General features: G+C 41.7%; 1 protein-coding gene across 3 annotated transcripts in view; it reads right to left on the reverse strand.

Moving 5' to 3' along the window:
- FRMD4A (FERM domain containing 4A) overlaps positions 1-16,920 on the reverse strand; it is a 696,296-nt gene that overhangs the window by 533,753 nt on the left and 145,623 nt on the right. The window contains exon 1 of one of the 3 annotated variants that reach the window (XM_054521973.2): positions 5,858-6,325. The exons of the other annotated variants lie outside the window; for them this stretch is intronic. Coding sequence (XP_054377948.1) covers positions 5,858-5,890 — 33 coding nt within the window. The 5' untranslated portion in view covers positions 5,891-6,325. Of the gene's footprint in view, positions 1-5,857; positions 6,326-16,920 lie in introns of those variants that run through there. 3 annotated transcript variants of the gene reach the window in all.

A 16,920-nucleotide genomic window follows, 5' to 3' on the forward strand; every position in this document is an offset into this window, starting at 1 on the left:
CTCATGAAAAACCTAGAAGTCCAGGGGAGATGCTTGGACTTTCTCATGAGGGTCCCAGGCAGTGGTGTGCTGGTAAATGACTAACAATCACTGCTGGGGTGGAAGTGGTTAATTCACAGCTTGCTCATTTCTGGGTTGTAATTACTATAAAGATCACATGAGATCATCTGTGTCCAACTTCGTAAGAGCTAAAGCATGGAAGAAAGAAAAGTTGTTATTCTCTTATTGACAGGATACCTTTTGGCTTTGCTGAATCCACAGTCTCTTCTTCTAAACAATTCACCTGTCACAATTATTTGTCATGAAAGCCTTTATTGTCATGAGAGTTGATTTACTCTTCAGAGGAATCTGTTTTGTTCCGACCTCTTTGAGCACACCTGACAGGGGTTTTGCACCGTGACCTCCCAGGAATCTTGCAAGCATCACCCAGAAGATAGGTCATCTGCTATTCCCACTTGTATTCATGGCAATGACAATTTATTCCAGGCACTGGTCATGAGATTTGCACTTCTTCACATATTCATTCACATATTTGTTTACACATTCATACTAGTAATAGCTAACATTTATTATGACGTGCCAAGACCTTTCAGGCATGAATGTATTAACTTCTCAAAATAATGTATAAGTCTTATTACTGCATACATTTTATACACAAAAAACTGAGGCTCAAAAAAGGTACACCCTAGTAAGTATCAGAGCTAGAATCTGAATGCAGGTAGTCTGTCTGGGGATAAGCCATGGTGCCTCTCACATTTCCTTTTCATTAACTAAATAAACTGTCCTATAGCCCTCAACCGTGTTCCCACAATTCACAGATGCCTTGAAGGGGGTTGTTCTGAAAAGAATAAAGTTGTTTCCTGTTTGCACCCAACTGAGGCCAGTAGTTTAGTAAACGCATCACAGTAGCTCTTTGTAAGAGAATCTGATGTGTACATCATACACAAACCTATTTCTGGTTTTATTGGCTTTATGGTAAAAATTTAATAGCACCATAAAAATACACAATGTCTGCATCAGCTCCTTCTGGGTTCTTAGGTGGAAGAATCCCTTTTCAGGTAAGATTATTCCTTGCCTATTTGAGGAGTGACTCCGAGATGAAGTGACTCCATCTTGGATGCTAATCTGCCACTTCGACTTCTGATTAGCCCCAATTCTGTCAACGCCTCCTGGTTCCTACTTTATTTACCATCCCTAGTGTAAGAACATGTCGATCTTGATGTTATCACACAAATTATAGGCTGTGACACGCATAGCATTCTTGCCTATTCTGTAGGCTTGCTTTTAATTGTCCTGCCCAGAGCACACACACCCTTTTCCTATGGTAGATAAGCCCTGGGTCTGGGGGTAACATAACATTATGGAGATCTCGCTGTCCCATGCTTCCATCTGTAAGTTCCCCAAATAAATCACCCTTTATCAAAAAAAACTGGATTTTATCCTTGTTCTTTGGTTTCTTGCCTCCTCCTGTATTTGGGGGTCACTTTGTATATGTGGCCCTTCCTTGGAACACTATCTCAGAGGCCCCTTCAGATTAGAAACTGTCTCACACTTTCTTAGGAAAACATTTTGATATCAGTGAACATTTCCTTGAATTTAATCTAAACCTGTCATTCTTCAGCTCCAACAAATCTCCTCTTATTCAAGTCTCCATTAAGATAAAGTATAGGCTGTCATAGGCTTGGGCATAATCATGTGTGTGATATTTAGCATATTTGCAAGTAATTGTCAAGCCTTCCACAGTCATCCCACTCAGGCTAACCATTCCTTAACCCTTAGTGATTTCTGGTTCACAGAGTTCTTTACATTAGAAATTCCAGTGTTTGATCTGAATTCACATACAAGCAGGTGGAATACAGTGAATCATTCCAGGCACTATTCTCCATGGAATCCTGGCAAAGTTTCAAGCAGGTGTCGAATAATTCTAAGTGACTTTAAGGGTTTCACATACTCTATAATAATTGCCCTAAGGAGCCATAGAGCTTTGACTATACATATTTTATTCTTCCTTTTGATCCTATATTGTGTGTATTTCAGAATTTTGACATCTTACCTCTGTATCTAACGTGTTTCCAAAAATATAGCAAGATCAGGAAAGACAATTCTTGAACTAACTCTAGCTATGTATGGCTATTATCTCCAGGTACAAAAGAGCAGGACTCGCCGGACATGATTCCTGTGCTAATTTCAAATGCTCCTTCTTTAAAAGATCTGCTTCCATTTCCCCTTAATTGCCCCTTTCATAAAATGGCCAGATCCTCTCAGAAGACTTCCTTTAGAAAGTTACTTTATGCCACAAATCACAAATGTTCCTTGAAAAAAGTATCTGAAGTATAGCACAGGATATGTCTTTGTAGGAGAAATAAGACAGGGTCAGACAGACAAAAAGACACCAACTCTGGGAAGTTAGGTGATTGTAAACTGAGAGCAGGTATTAAAGGAAACTGTATTGGAGTATTCAGAAAAACTCAAATTAGCACACGAAATAGTTAATCAACTTTTTAGAAGCTACAACTATCCTTTCTAGGGTTAATTTCCATCCACTCTGTATTTACTGCACAAACATTTGGTAAAAACATAGCTATAATCTTATTTGGATATTTAAAAAAAGCACTCTAATCAAGCCATCTTCCCTCCCTTCCACTCCCCTACCTCTCTTCCCTCGCCTCTTCTCCCCGTCCTCTCCTCTCCTCTCCTCTTTTCTTCCCCTCCCTTCCTCTCCATCTTCTTTTGATGCCACAGTTTCTTCAAATTACACTCCTTACAGTCATGAAAAGTAAAGACTTGGCCTGATTTCATGGGGCCTTACCAAAGTGCTCCCTGCAAATTTTGCAGCCACCATGAATCACAAGACGCTGAATACGAGGGGAGTTTTTTTTTTTATTTGTTTGTTTGTTTTGCCAGCCTCATTCACTGGAAGCAGGGCTCAGAAGATTAGATGGAATTATGAAGTTTGGAGGATTAAAAATCTAACTAAAATGACACATTAAAAAAATTCACAGAGATGACTGATTATAAAATGATTTCCTTTACTCTCATAGAAGAAACCACCCAATCACCTTCTCTTTCTCTCTCTTTTTTTTTTCTTGCTTTTTTCACTCCTGCCTCTGCAAACATCATCTGCTATGGTTGAAATCCTGGGACCTGTGTCAGGGCCTGCCAGAAGGCCAGTTAGAAGTATATCCATCAGCCTAGAGACTCTTTTAGATTGCATTATATATAAAAGGAAGAATAAGCAGTGTGCCCAAGTGAATCCAGCCAAAAGCCAAAGCTGTGCAATGGCTGTGTATCACTGACAATACACTAACTGTGATTAGGGGAGGCCAGCTGCCACCCTGTCTGTTTCTAGGTATGTCAAGTGTGGCCGCCCACCCAGGAGACAGAGTATGTTCAGGTGCCCTCTTTGCAACTGCCTTAATTTCAACGCTTATGAACTGTGTTTCTCACCCTGTTTTGCCATTTCCAGTTAATCTCATGCATATTTATGTGCCAATTATGCAAATCCCAAGATAAAAATGCATTAAGCACCCATGATTTAGACTGGTTAAGTCCATTACATGGCGTAATGAAATTATTGCACGATGTCCAATTTACCTCAGTGCTTGCTTTAAACTGTCCATAAGTTATTGAGTAACCATAACATGCCAAAATTTAGCTCTAGGAGGCTTCCTTTGTCTCACCTATCATGATACCAGGAAATCAGAAACTTCAAGCTAAATCCTCACCAAAGGGAGAAAATATTTCAGAACAGACTTAAGGAGACATAATGTGATCAAAGTTTAATTATGGCAACCACATTGTCACGGATATGTCTTTGGATAAATTAAAAATATCACTGGATAATTTCAACAACATTCAGACAGAGCAACTTAGGATTTAAAACCAAGACTTGTCAATGGGATTCTCCTCTTGCCCAGTCGGGTCTTGTTCCCTCAGTCATGATGATATTGTAGGTCGGTGAATTCGAATGCAATTTGAATTTTCAATATGGAAATATCCATTTCCAGCATCAGAAATAAAAAGACTAAAAAAGAATTCACAGAAGCAATTTAAACACATACACATACACAAATCCCTTGAAACCTAAAGGCTGAAGTGTTTGAATGAGAATCTATTTGCTATGTAGAGATTTTATGTTTAAACTTTGGTAGGACCCAAACCCCACAGTTTCCATGTTTATTAGACAATATGATGATGAAGGAACAAGCCATGATGTGAGTGATACTGATAAATATATGTGAGCAGCCTGACCCACTGACATCCATTTCTCCCCCAACTATAGCATGCCATTTTAAACGACTCATAGTGTGATTTACACAGAGCCTGGGTCCTGATTATTTGCATAGGGAACTCCCTTCGAAGTCTACGAGAGTTGTACTTGCGTGAGGTTAGGAGCTCGGATCCACAGATCTGTTAGGCGCCAGAGACTGCACAATACTGCGATAGTTTGCAATTTGAAAACCTGGTCAAATGAACAGATTACAATGCTATTCCACAAAGCATTCAAACTTCTTCCTGTCAATCAAGTGAGCTAGGATGCCAGTGTCACTTGCCATTTTCTTTGCTGCGGTAGGGAATCATGAAACAGGACCTTGGATTGAAGTGTACTGCCTGTAAGCAACAGGACTCCAGCTACATGCCCAGTGAGAACAAATGGGTCACCAAGGGGATCTCAAAGATCTGCCAGCCCGCTGAAGGGCTGGAGTTAAAGCCTTTGTAACAAACTCTCACTTGAGGCTATCCTTCTAATGAACGACTCTCAGACGTGGGTGAACGTAACAGAGATGGGAAATTCTCGCAAAGGATGGGGGTGTCTTCCTGCACAAGACCTACTTCTAACATTCTCTGAAAACATCATGGTCAGGCTCATTAACCAGCAGGAAAAAAAAATGTTCAATGACAAGAGTCTATTTGTGTCCAAATCATTAAACACGGCATCAAAGAGATGAGGTAAATCAAAGCTTTGTCCTATTGACTTTAACTCTGCTGTGTATTTAGAGAGCTATTTGCCCCTTGATTTGTTTTGAAATTTCTGGTTAAGAAAAGTAATATTTCTAGCATTATTGAAAACTTTTGACCTATCCATTTAGAGTTATAGGTAAATATAGCAGATATCAAATAACACCTTCATCGTCTGAGCTTATAATGGAAAACCCCACGTTCAAAGCATCTCTTGAAAGTGAAAAAGCAAACTCCAGCCAAGAAGAACAAGCGCTTAGAGTCTTCAGGAGACTAAAACCAGTTCCCCGTGAGCATTTCTAAATGTTACAGGACCAAGTTCAAGATGTCAGGCTAGAGCAGTGCTCTGAAATCTTTTCTGCAGGTCTGCTATGTTTCCGAGAACACATTGGCCTCCAGAATGCATTAACCTACTTTCTACAGAGAGGATTCCCTGGTCCTCCTGCTCTGAAGAAGAGGAGGAGGAAGAGGAAAGAGGCTATTTCAAGTGGGAGCTGGGCACACTCTTTGCCTTAAACGTGTTACTCCTCCTGCTAAACAGCAATACGGTCTGAGAAATCGGTACTTCCTGCAAACGAACAGCTCCGAGGGCTGCACGGCCCCAAAGCAAGAGTGATTGGAAATCCTGCTAAAATATGGCTGTCTAATCAACCAAGAGGCGAACTCATTTACTGAGGTTCCCATTGTCCACGCTGACAGATGGCTCGCTCCCCTCTCTGCTCTCCCCTTCCCCTCAGATCGCGCTGCCGTGCAGGCAAGCCTATTCTTTGGAGATCCAGTTGCAATCGCCAGCCTAGTTCTGAAATAAGACAAAAGCTCCGTGAGCCTCCTCCCATGCACACAGCCTTTTCTGTCCCTCCAAGCAGAAGGAAAAGAAATCCACATCCACTCCCCTTACCTTCGTCCTCATCGGAGACAGGAGCCCTTCCATGGTGGCAGAATCCTCATGCCAGTTTCTGTCTCCTGCAAGTTACTCTCTCTGTGTGCCGTGCTTGTGCTTAAGCATCCCACATGAAAAGAGCCATGTCGGGAGCCGTGGTGGCTCCCCTCTCCCGGGTGGCGCCTCTGCACCGCCACCCGGTCTAACTTGAATCCCCAGCGCCTGCAAAGCGCCGTTCCTGGAGAAGCCTGCTCCTCTCCTCGCCCTGGTCCCCTCTCTCTTTCTCCCTCTCCCGCGCTCTCTCTCCTCCCTCTCTCTCCTCCCTCTCTCTTTCCATAATCTGCCTACAGCTCTCTGTGTACCCTGCTCACTTGACAAATGATCTCTGTCTTAGGTAACGCATTTGAGCCAAGAAAAGTGATCTGAACCAACCCACAGGGCAGCTCATCCAGGGCAGGAGGCGAGGGGGGCTGAGCGGGAGCATCCAGCCGCTTTGGGCTCTGTAGCCTGTTCTCTCTAGAGCTGAGAGCACTGTTGCGTTTGTTCGTTCATTCATTCATTCATTCGTTCATCATTCATTCCTCTCTTAAGAAGTGGGACTCCCACAGGAATGGATCTAGTTGACACCATTACTGAGCTGCTTTTCTGGTTTGTGTACAGAAAGCTGAAAAAGAAATCCCACTGCGTGGGTACTTCTAAATACCCATGTTCAGCCCACTGTGAATTTCACATCTGGATAGTTAACTGGGTTCTTCTGCAGTTTGGCCAGATGTTTAGAGGCACATAACTGTAGCCTCTTTTTAGAGAAAGTTTCAAAAACAGATTTATGGACTCTGATCCTGAATAGTCGAGTATTAAAAAAAAAAAGTGTGTGTGTGGGTGTGGGTGTGTGTGTGTGGACGCGCGTGTACGGGCACACTGTCCAGGAGTCCAAATAAATCAGGATTGACTGTTTCATTCAGCATTGCTGGTCACTTGGAAAAAATACACAATGAAAGAAAAATGGCAAAGACCTAGGTCAGAGCATAATGCAGTTGAAAAGATGAGATTTTTCTGAACTTCTTTATGCTTGAGGAATTTTCTCTGTAAGAATAATTCAACAACTCTACTTCAACTGGTGACTCCTTAAATGTGGCTACACACGTCTATGCCATCACCAAGGGGCCAGGACACTTTTGCATCATATATGTGACACATGTGCACTATACATGAACCTATCAATGCGATTTAAGGAAGATGCCCCTGTCCCTTGCCCTTCTTTCCATCTGTGGTTCTTATACTTACAAGACATCCCCAAGATAGGGCGAGCCACTCTGTCCTCCAGATGGAATCACAGGCTGGTCCCCGGCCCCTGCCTCTTCCTTCATCAATGCTTTTCATCTCTAATTAACATCCTTCTTCTCCTCCAGTTCACACATCAGCATTCTAAAAGAACTTCAGTATCTACACCAACTCTTATCACCTCTTGATCATCTTCTTCATAGTCTCCAGTTTGCTTCCTTTCTTTCTTTTTTTTTTTTTTTTTTTTGACAGGGTGTCTGTCTGTTGCTCAGGCTGGAGTACTTGAACTACTGGGTTCAAGAGATCCTCCTGCCTTAGCTTCCTGAATATCTGTGACTGTAGGCATGCACCACCATGCCCAACTAATTTTTAACTTTTTTAATGGAGACAGGGTCTTGCTATGTTACCCAGGCTGGTCTCAAACTCCTGGCCTCAAGAGATCCTTCTGCCTCAGCCTCTCAAAGTGTTGGGATTACAGATGTGAGCCGCTGCTTGGGGTCCAATTTTCTATTCTTAACTCTTTCTCTGTGTCACCTTAGGTGCAGGCTGCAACCTCATTCTCACTTAACCAGACATGTACATCCTTTGACCAGAGTCTTAGCATCCTGACAAATCTGTAGACCCAACATATTGAGTGCAACTCGCTGTCCTTATATAAAAGATTATTGCCATTTCTGGGAGCCTCTGGACCTTATTTCTTTGGTATTGACTTAAACAATACTTCTTATTTTGTATTACAGTGTTTAGGGATCCCTAATCTTTACTTCTATTCATGTATTCATTCAACAAATAGTTGTAAGGCACCTAGTATGTGCTGGAAGCTGTTCTTGTTCTGATGATACAGTGGAGAATAGGGTAGACAAAGTCCTTGTTCCAAGGCCCTATATTTTATAGTAGGTTTGATACAAAACTCAACCAACTCATCAAGCCCTTCCATCTATCATTGCATTATTCATACCAACCTCTCCCCATGTTTTTGGGTTTCACTGTGGGATTGTAAAGCTTCTGATGTGACTTCCATTTCCAGTCTAGTGCCATTCTCTTTGTGACTCTTCTCCTACCTGTATACCCATGATCAACTTTCTCCTAGGAAATAAAAAACTAAATTGTCTCCACAAGAATCTCATTCCTTTACCTCCATCTTTTTTTTGTTTTGTTTTGAGACGGAGTCTCGCTCTGTTGGCCAGGCTGGAGTGCAGTGGTGCAATCTCGGCTCACTGCTATCTCTGCCTCCCAGGTTCAAGTGATTCTCCTGCCTCAGCCTCCCGAGTAGCTGGGATTATAGGCATGCACCACCACACCCAGCTAATTTTTGTATTTTTAGTAGATACGGGGTTTCACCACGTTGGCCAGGATGGTCTCAATCTCCTGACCTCGTGATCCACCCCCTCGGCCTCCCAAAGTGATGAGATTACAGGCATGAGCCTCTGCACCCAGCCTCACTTCCATCTTTAATTCTATTCTCTCTCCTCTTCCCCAGACCCTTCCTCTATTTCCCCAAAGGTTTCATTTTTCAGTGTCAGGGAAGGAAATCACTCTTGTTTACTCAAAACAGAGATGCCATTCCTCATCCTCCCCAGTTATTGGCCCTGAACCATTAAAACGACTTGTTATCCCATTCACTGTTGAGACATCGCCCATGCCATGTGACACATTTAGCTTCCATCCTGTTGGATTCTTCAATAACTAGAATAAGCTACATCCATTATTTGCTTTTTTACTTTCGACAATTCTTTCCTGAAGCATTCTGCCCTGTTCATGGCATGAACAGGTTCATGAACAGGTTTGCACTGTTTGCGCCCTTTCTAACCTCAGAAACCCCTCTCGTCAGAATTTCCAATCATGTACCCTTCTTTTTTTTGTTGTTTTTTTTTTTTGAGACAAAGTCTCGCTCTGTCACCCGGGCTGGAGTGCAGTGGCATGATCTTGGCTCACTGCAATCTCTACCTCCTGGATTCAAGTGATTCTCATGCCCCAGCCTCCACCATGCCCAGCTAATTTTTTGTATTTTTAGTAGAGATGGGGTTTCACTATGTTGGCTGGGCTGGTCTTGAACTCCTGGCCACAAATGATCCGCCCACCTTGGCCTCCCAAAGTGCTGGGATTATAGGTGTCAGCCACTGTGCCTGGCCCCAATCATGTTCCCTTCTCAAGAATTTTATCCTTGATATTAAAAAAATATATCTTTGGTACAATTGATTACCCGCCCCCCTGCCTCCTGGCCCTCTGTACTCTCTCTGGCTCTCAGTCTCCCTAAAGGTTTGTTTGAAGTAGATAGAACGGGGGGGTGGGGGGGGTAGGGGGGGACTATGCCAAGGTTAAACAAAATTCAACTGATTGCATGCTTCAGGCTGGTTGTTTTCTGAAAAACTCCAACCATAGATTTTGGGAACCAGAATAGCTTTCCTGAGCCAAAGGAAAGGACTTTCGGAAGGAATTTGGAATATTCTGTATAAGTGCACCACTTAGGGAAGGTAGAACTTTTCTGGTTGTTGACGCACCAGCCCTTTAGCCCCTGGAGCCTGGGGTCGTTCACCATATTTTTATAATGGTCTGAGAGGTCCTTGACTAAACCTCTGGAATCAATAGGACCTGGAACCTATCAATTAGTTCCTGAGATGATGCTGCTGTTGATGGTAAAGATGAGAATGGCAATAGCTGTTGAATGCTTACCTGGTGGCAGGCACCCGGCTAAATGATTTCATGCAGTAGTTCACACAATTCCCTTACCCCCTGCCCTACGAGGGAGGTACTATTCTTACTGCTATATTGCAGAAGCTTCAGCTAAGTAATTCACCCACACAGCATTCAGTTCAATGAAGCCACTGCTAGTGTACTATTTCCACTTTGTGTTATTTCATTAAAAATAATCCCCACCAACATAAGACATATAAAGACTTAAAAGTACATTTTAAATTTCTGTTCTTTATTAGTCAGGGGTTGCAAAGTAAGCATTTGAAAGTATTTTATTTTAGACTATTAGGCTATTACATTAACTTTGAGTACCTCGTTCACTTATGTATTCAGGAAACCAATATTCATTGAACATCCACTTCAAGCCAGGTTCTGTGTTAGACACTTAAAAGCACAAAGTCTTATGTTTATCAAAGATAAACATTTATAAAATGGAACACACTAGTCCATTTATCACTTATCATTTCCAAGTCCTTTCAATACTGATGACTGCACCTTTTATGTCTCGTGTGAAGTGGTTGAATTGTTGCAGGGTGAAGGTGGCAGGAAGAGAAAGAGGGTGGTGGGGATTAGAAAACATTTTAACCTGGGCAATAAATGTCAGTGAAGAATAATTGTCAGATCATTAGGCACCCTAACACCCTTGACATTGATCAATGTTACCAAAGTATTCAGAAGCAAGAACAATTTGCATTTTTGCCTCACTGATTTCTTTGGATTAGGGCACTCTCTGCTTGCAATTTACCATCTGGGATTAACCCAAACTTAGAAAATAAAAAGTCAATAAATATCAAATATGTAGACACCGGTGAAATATCAATTAAGTTTACACCACAAGAGAAAGGGAGTTTTCTCTGAAATCTGACTTAAGGAATTTCTACTCTGTGGTAGGTGGGCTTCTTACCTACAGAGGAAAACTCCCCGCACCAAGGAACCCTCTTAGCAAATGCCCTTGCCCTTTGAGCCACCCTTCTTTCATATTTTGATGTCAAAAAAGAGAGGGAAATAATAACTTTATAATAAACTTCTCTAGACTAGGAGCATTTGTAAATGTCACAAAGGCTGTTGGGTATGCCATGGTTGGAGGCTCAGGTTTTCCATCTCTTGTGCTTAAACACTGACTCTTTCTTCCCCACATCTTTGCCATTTTTGAGGTTAATTTCTTTAGGCCCCTTAGAGTCTCTGGGGATCATAGCTAGGCAAACAATTAGGGTTTATTATCTGGGATTGCACTGCCTGCTTCATAAACAGTTGATGATTTATTAAGGTGAGAGAATTGTGACCTGAGCACCATCGAGGCTTTACCCTCTGTGACCTGCTCATCACTCTTTACTATTTAGAAACATCTTCATTAAGTTGTAGGCTTTGGGATGATAATGGATAGAAAAGGTCTTCTTCCTGGATCAGTTCCAGATATCTTGGGTAACACTGAAGGAGTTATGTAACTAACATGACAAATCTCCTTCCCCCTTTTTCTCTCTGCCTCAACCCTCCTCAGCCACACATATTTGCTTTCATTTATAATATAAATATCTGACCCTAGCACAAAGAAAATTTCCACCTGCTATGTACTAAAGTGCTCAATGAAAATTGTGATTTAATATTAAGTGCTTGAATTTATTCATGTCTAGGTAAGAGTGAACATTCTACAAGTTCTTGCAATACCAAAATTATATAGCCATTAACATTCTTTCAAATTGTTTTTACATGTGTTTGCCTTTTTAAAAACCTCAGAATGGGCCAGGCATGGTGGCTCACGCCTGTAATCCCAGCACTTTGGGAGGCCAAGGCAGGCAGATCACTTGAGTTCAGGAATTCAAGATCAGCCTGATCAATATGACAAAACCCCATCTCAACTAAAAATATACAAATTAGCTGGGTATGGTGGTGCGCATCTATAGTCCCAGCTACTCAGGAGGCTGATGTAGGAGAATCGCTTGAATCCGGGAGGCGGAGGTTGCAGTGAGCTGAGATTGTGCCACTGCACTCCAGCCTGGGTTACAGAGAGCAAGAATCCATCAAAAAAACAAAGCAAAACAAAAACAAAACCAAAAAACAAACAAAAAACAAACCTCACAATGATCCCATGAGATGTGGCAGGTATTCATTTTCATTTTATAAGATTGGAGAGGTGAATAGGAGAAGAGTAATATTTACTGAGCATCAGCTTTGTTCCAGGGCTTGAGCTAGATACTCTTCAGTGTCATCTCACTTAATTTTAACAGGTGTATTATTATTCCCATTTAACAGATGATGACCTGAGATTGAGAGAATTAAGTATGGTAGTAGATAGCATCATTCGGTCCTGATTATTCATACATTTTGTTATCCATGCAATTTGCTATGTGACTTTGCCACCCTCTCTTTTTCCCCAAGTATGGATAGAAGGCTAGCAAAGGTGGTGCAAGCAGAATTTTGAAATGCCCATGGGAAAGATACACCCACGCTAGTCTGCTGATTCCAACAGGAGGATGAGAGAAGACCCAACCTCCATTACAGACTTACGAGCAAGCCAGAGAACCACAAATGAGTGAGACCAGCCAAGATCAGCTGAGCCCAGCCTACATCAGCAAAACTCTACAGTCTTCTGAAAAACCAGTGCCTATTACTGTGTGGCACCAGGCCTTGCATTTGTTATGCAGCCAATGGATACGATTCCTAATCCAAGATGAGAGTTCCTAAACTGTGGAGCAGAGCTGACCAGAACTCCAAACGCAGGTTTTCTCACTCCAAAAATTTCAAGTTCTTCCAATGCTATCACATTTCTGCGGCTCACCCATGCACAGTGATGGGTTGTATGATTACTATTTTCCAAACCCCCAGATCAATGTCTAAGCTCCAAGACACACATTCCAGCACTTCTATGTTATTGAATGTCAAGTATAGGATCTACTGTATTTTATTTACAATTCCTTAAAATTGTGGCACACTGAAGAAAACACGGTATGAGGTTCTATGCCTTGATCAGTCATCTCATCTTTATGATCTTTCAGACTCTCTGCCCTATTTTCTAAAGAACAGCGATTGCCTAAAGTTATCAGCAATCGGTACAGAAGTTAATTGGAATCTAGCCCTTGGAGACTTTTCCCTTCAGCGGTTCTTGCCTTTCCGAAAAAGTGTCTCACAGTGGGAAAAATAAAACTGCTTTTTTTCATTATCATAAACACTTCAGCTGGAAATGGTTCTCTACCTGCCACGATGTTTTATGAAAACATCTAAAGAGCAGAGTGACATTATTTTGCAGTGTTCGAAAAGAGGTATTTCCACCTTTTTCTTTTTTTTGTTTTTTTCCTTAAGGTTTGTGGTTTAAGTACTTTTGTCAAGAGGGAGAAGAAAACCGACAGCTGCTGCAGCCACAGATCACTGCTCTTGTGTTTGCTCAGAAGACCTCTGGGAGCCCAGATAAGGAGAAAGCTGAGAGACAGGCATCTGGGTGGAAGCAATGCCTCCTCCTTCCCATCCTCACAGAGGGGAAGCAGTTGGATGTTCCTGCAAAGTTAGCGTGCAGGGTTGCATTTTTACCTCCCGCTTTTGTTGGGTTATTTCCAAGCTCCAAACTAAAGAATTGTGCTGACAGAAATTATGTAGGGAAACATTTTAATTTTTGACAAATAAAAATTGCATGTATTTCTGGTATAAAACACGATGTTCTGATATATGTATGCATTGTGAAATGATTATCATGAATTTTTTTTATTTGAGATAGGGTCTCACTCTGCTGTCCAGGCTGGAGTGCGGGGGCACAATCACAGCTCACTGAAACCTCCGCTTCCTGAGCTCAAGCGATCCTCCTGCCTCAGCCTCCCCAGCAGCTGGGACTACAGATGTGCACCACCATGCCCAGCTAATTTGTGTACTTTTAGTTGAGATGGGGTTTTGCCATATTGACCAGGCTGGTCTTGAATTCCTGAACTTGAGTGATCTGCCCGCCTTGGCCTCCCAAAGTGCTGGGATTACAGACGTGAGCCACAGTACCTGGACTACATCTTTTCTTGATATTTCTGTCAAAATGTTCAGGATTGTCAGTACTTGGACAAATCACTTTCAAAAGCTTTGTTTATTTGTGGCTTTTTCTTTATAAGAGGCAACCCCAACACTACTACCAAACTGCCGTATAATTGTTTATCAAACCTAGACTGGGGAGGGGACAAAAATGATAGTGATCAATGGAGATGGGAATTGACACAGTTTCTGCTTCTGAGACTTCTTTGAACTCTCAAGCTGTGTTTTTAAAAGAGAGAGAGATAGACAGGGTGCAGTAGCACATGCCTGGAATCCCAGTGCTTTCAGAGGCTGAGGCAGTAGAATTGCTTGGGGCCAATAATTCAAGACCAGCTTGGGTAACATAAGAAGACACTGTCTCTACAAAAAATAAAAAATAATAATAATAGCCAGGCATGGTGGCACATGCCTCTAGTTTCAGCTACTTGGAGGGGCTAAGGCAGGAGGAGAGTTTGAGCCCAGGAGTTTGAAGCTGCAGTGATATCTGATCTTGCCACTGCACTCCAGCCTGGACAACAGAGCAAGAGAAGTGAGACAAGACGAAAATTTTTTTTTCTCTATTTGGCCCATCCTTCATGGTAGGGGTGTGAAAGAGACCCCCATCGTCTACCCTAAAAGTAACTCATGAACCCCTTGGTACAGGGATGCTTCTAGGTTCCTTCAAGGTGGACACATGTGCTGAGAAACTCCTTTAAGGCAGGTTCGACCAGGGGCTCTGCCCCGAGGTTACCAGGGTGAAGAATACAGGTGAAGGCTGTTGAAGAATTTAAGAACTCCAAGGATTAGAGGTAACAATCACAGAAACCTTCTGAATTCTACTGAGTGAGAACTAGCAGGAGGGTTGAACAATTCAAGTGGAAGCAAACCTTGGGAGAAGTACTCATTTCACCTGGGATTGTTGATTAGGCTGCTTCAAGGGAAATCTTATTCTTGAGGGTGGCTTTGACCATCTAGAGGAGGTTAGGATGTTGGTGCGTGGGGCTGTCATAAGCAGGATGGGGTGGAGATGTGTAGGAGGTGAGGGAGGACTTCAGACAGAGAGACTGACCCATGCTGAAAAAGCATAGAGCTAGGCAGTAACATATTTGAAGAGAAGAACAAGAACAGTGAAGTTTACAGAGTGCTGATAAGTGATCTCCAGATTATATGGTCTTAGACTTGATTTTTCTTAATTTAACATTTAATTTACACCTCACTTTATTTGAAAACAGTTATGTGCCATGCACGAATGAAATAATGTGCAGACAGAGTTCACGTTACATCATTAGTGGTGTCTTGGAAAGTTACACATTAATTTATTTAGAAATCTGCAGGAAATTCCTTTATGTTATAAAAGCTCATTCTTCTAAGTTATTCTAATTTTACAAGTTGGAATGGGCCATACCTGCATAGTGTTTGATGGTCCCTTTAACAGTACTGGGATTGCCTGATAATTGAATTATGTTTACAATGTGACCTTTCAAACAATAAATGTGCCTCAGTGTGCATTATTTTCATAGCTCTAAGGAGGTTTTTTTTTTGTTTTTTTGTTTTTTTCAAATCACTCCTGTGTCTTAAATTTCCTTGGCCAGCTTCAACCTGAGGCACAAAGGAAAGTAATTGCTTGATTCAATTTCTCACTGTGTCAAAATAATGAAATTAATGATAGATATTGATGGGCATCTTTTACTCCCAAACCTGGAAATGCATTCTGTTTTGCAAATTGAATCTTAACCATGATATCTAAATATGTTCATTAAAAGCAAAACTACTGTCTTTTAAAAATGTTCATAAACAGAGACACTCGTGCCTGAGGTCATAAAGCCAGTTGGCATTTTGATCAGGTGTGAAGAATATTTCTGCTTCAATTTTAATAAGAAATGATTTTTCATGTCTTAGCATGAAAGTACCTCAGCATAACCTAAGAAACCAAACTTTGTGAACAGTATTGACTTTAAACATCATAGTAATCATAAGAACAAACAGAAATTATGAGATATGGAAAATAGCTCCAGAAACAAAGGCTTAATTTGAAAACTTTGCTATGGTTTCCAAGCATGTTTTTACCTGGTCATGGTTTGGAGAAAGGGGTTGGACCCTCTAAAAGTAGATCACCAAAGCACTTACACCTAAACCCATTTCCTTTTTTGTTTTTCTTTTCTTTTTTCTTTTTTTTTTTTGAGAGAGTCTCACTCTCTGTTGCCCAGGCTGGAGTGCAGTGGTGCCATCTCAGCTCACTGCAAACTCTGCCTCCTGGGTTCAAGCGATTCTCCTGCCTCAGCCTCCGGAGTTGCCGGGATTACAGGTGCACACCACCGCAACCAGTTAATTTTTTTTTTTTTTTTAGTAGAGATAAGGTTTCACCATGTTGGCCAGGCTGGTCTCGAACTCCTGACCTCAAGTGATCACCTGCCTTGGCCTCCCAAAGTGCTGGGATGGATTACAGGTGTGAGTCACTGCAACTGGCCCCTGAACCTATTTTCTATACCTAGCTTGTTGAGTAGTCTCAGTTATTTATCTAGCTTCTCTTAGCCAACTTTCTATTCTATTATGTTAAAAAAATGGGGAAATTACTACTTCTCCAGTGTTAAAAAAGATATTTTTTTTTTCCAATTTAAGGGAATTTGTTTGCTCAACAAAGGCTGAAGTGCTTTATGCAAGGCACCGTGCCCATCTCCTGAGGAGCCTCTGAACATTCCCAGAAGCACACGTCCAGGCCAGGCAAAGCATGGCTTCTGTTTTCACCTCTTAGTGAAATCAATTCCCTTAAGCTTTCTTTCAAAGCAGCCCAGATGTGTGGCTCGTGGGCTATAAGTCAGAAATGAAAGAAGAGAAGTTTGGAGAATAAAGGCGCATTTTCTTATTTATTTATTTTTTATTTTTTAAGGAAATGATAGATTTCCTTACCACATCCTCATGCATGGCCTGCCCGGATACAACTGCGTGGGTACTACGATGGAGCACAAACAAACGCGACCACTAAAGTCGTGTAGGGTGTTTCCCTTTCATGTCTGAATTTGTTTAGACAGTTACACAATCAGAGAGTGCGGAATGAGAGAAAACAAAGCCCAGGAGAAAGGAATGCTTTGAATCTAGGTCCCTGGGCCTTGATACTTTTTCTTTGT

The sequence above is a fragment of the Pongo abelii genome, chromosome 8, assembly GCF_028885655.2.
Source record: "Pongo abelii isolate AG06213 chromosome 8, NHGRI_mPonAbe1-v2.0_pri, whole genome shotgun sequence".
Taxonomy (NCBI): domain Eukaryota; kingdom Metazoa; phylum Chordata; class Mammalia; order Primates; family Hominidae; genus Pongo; species Pongo abelii.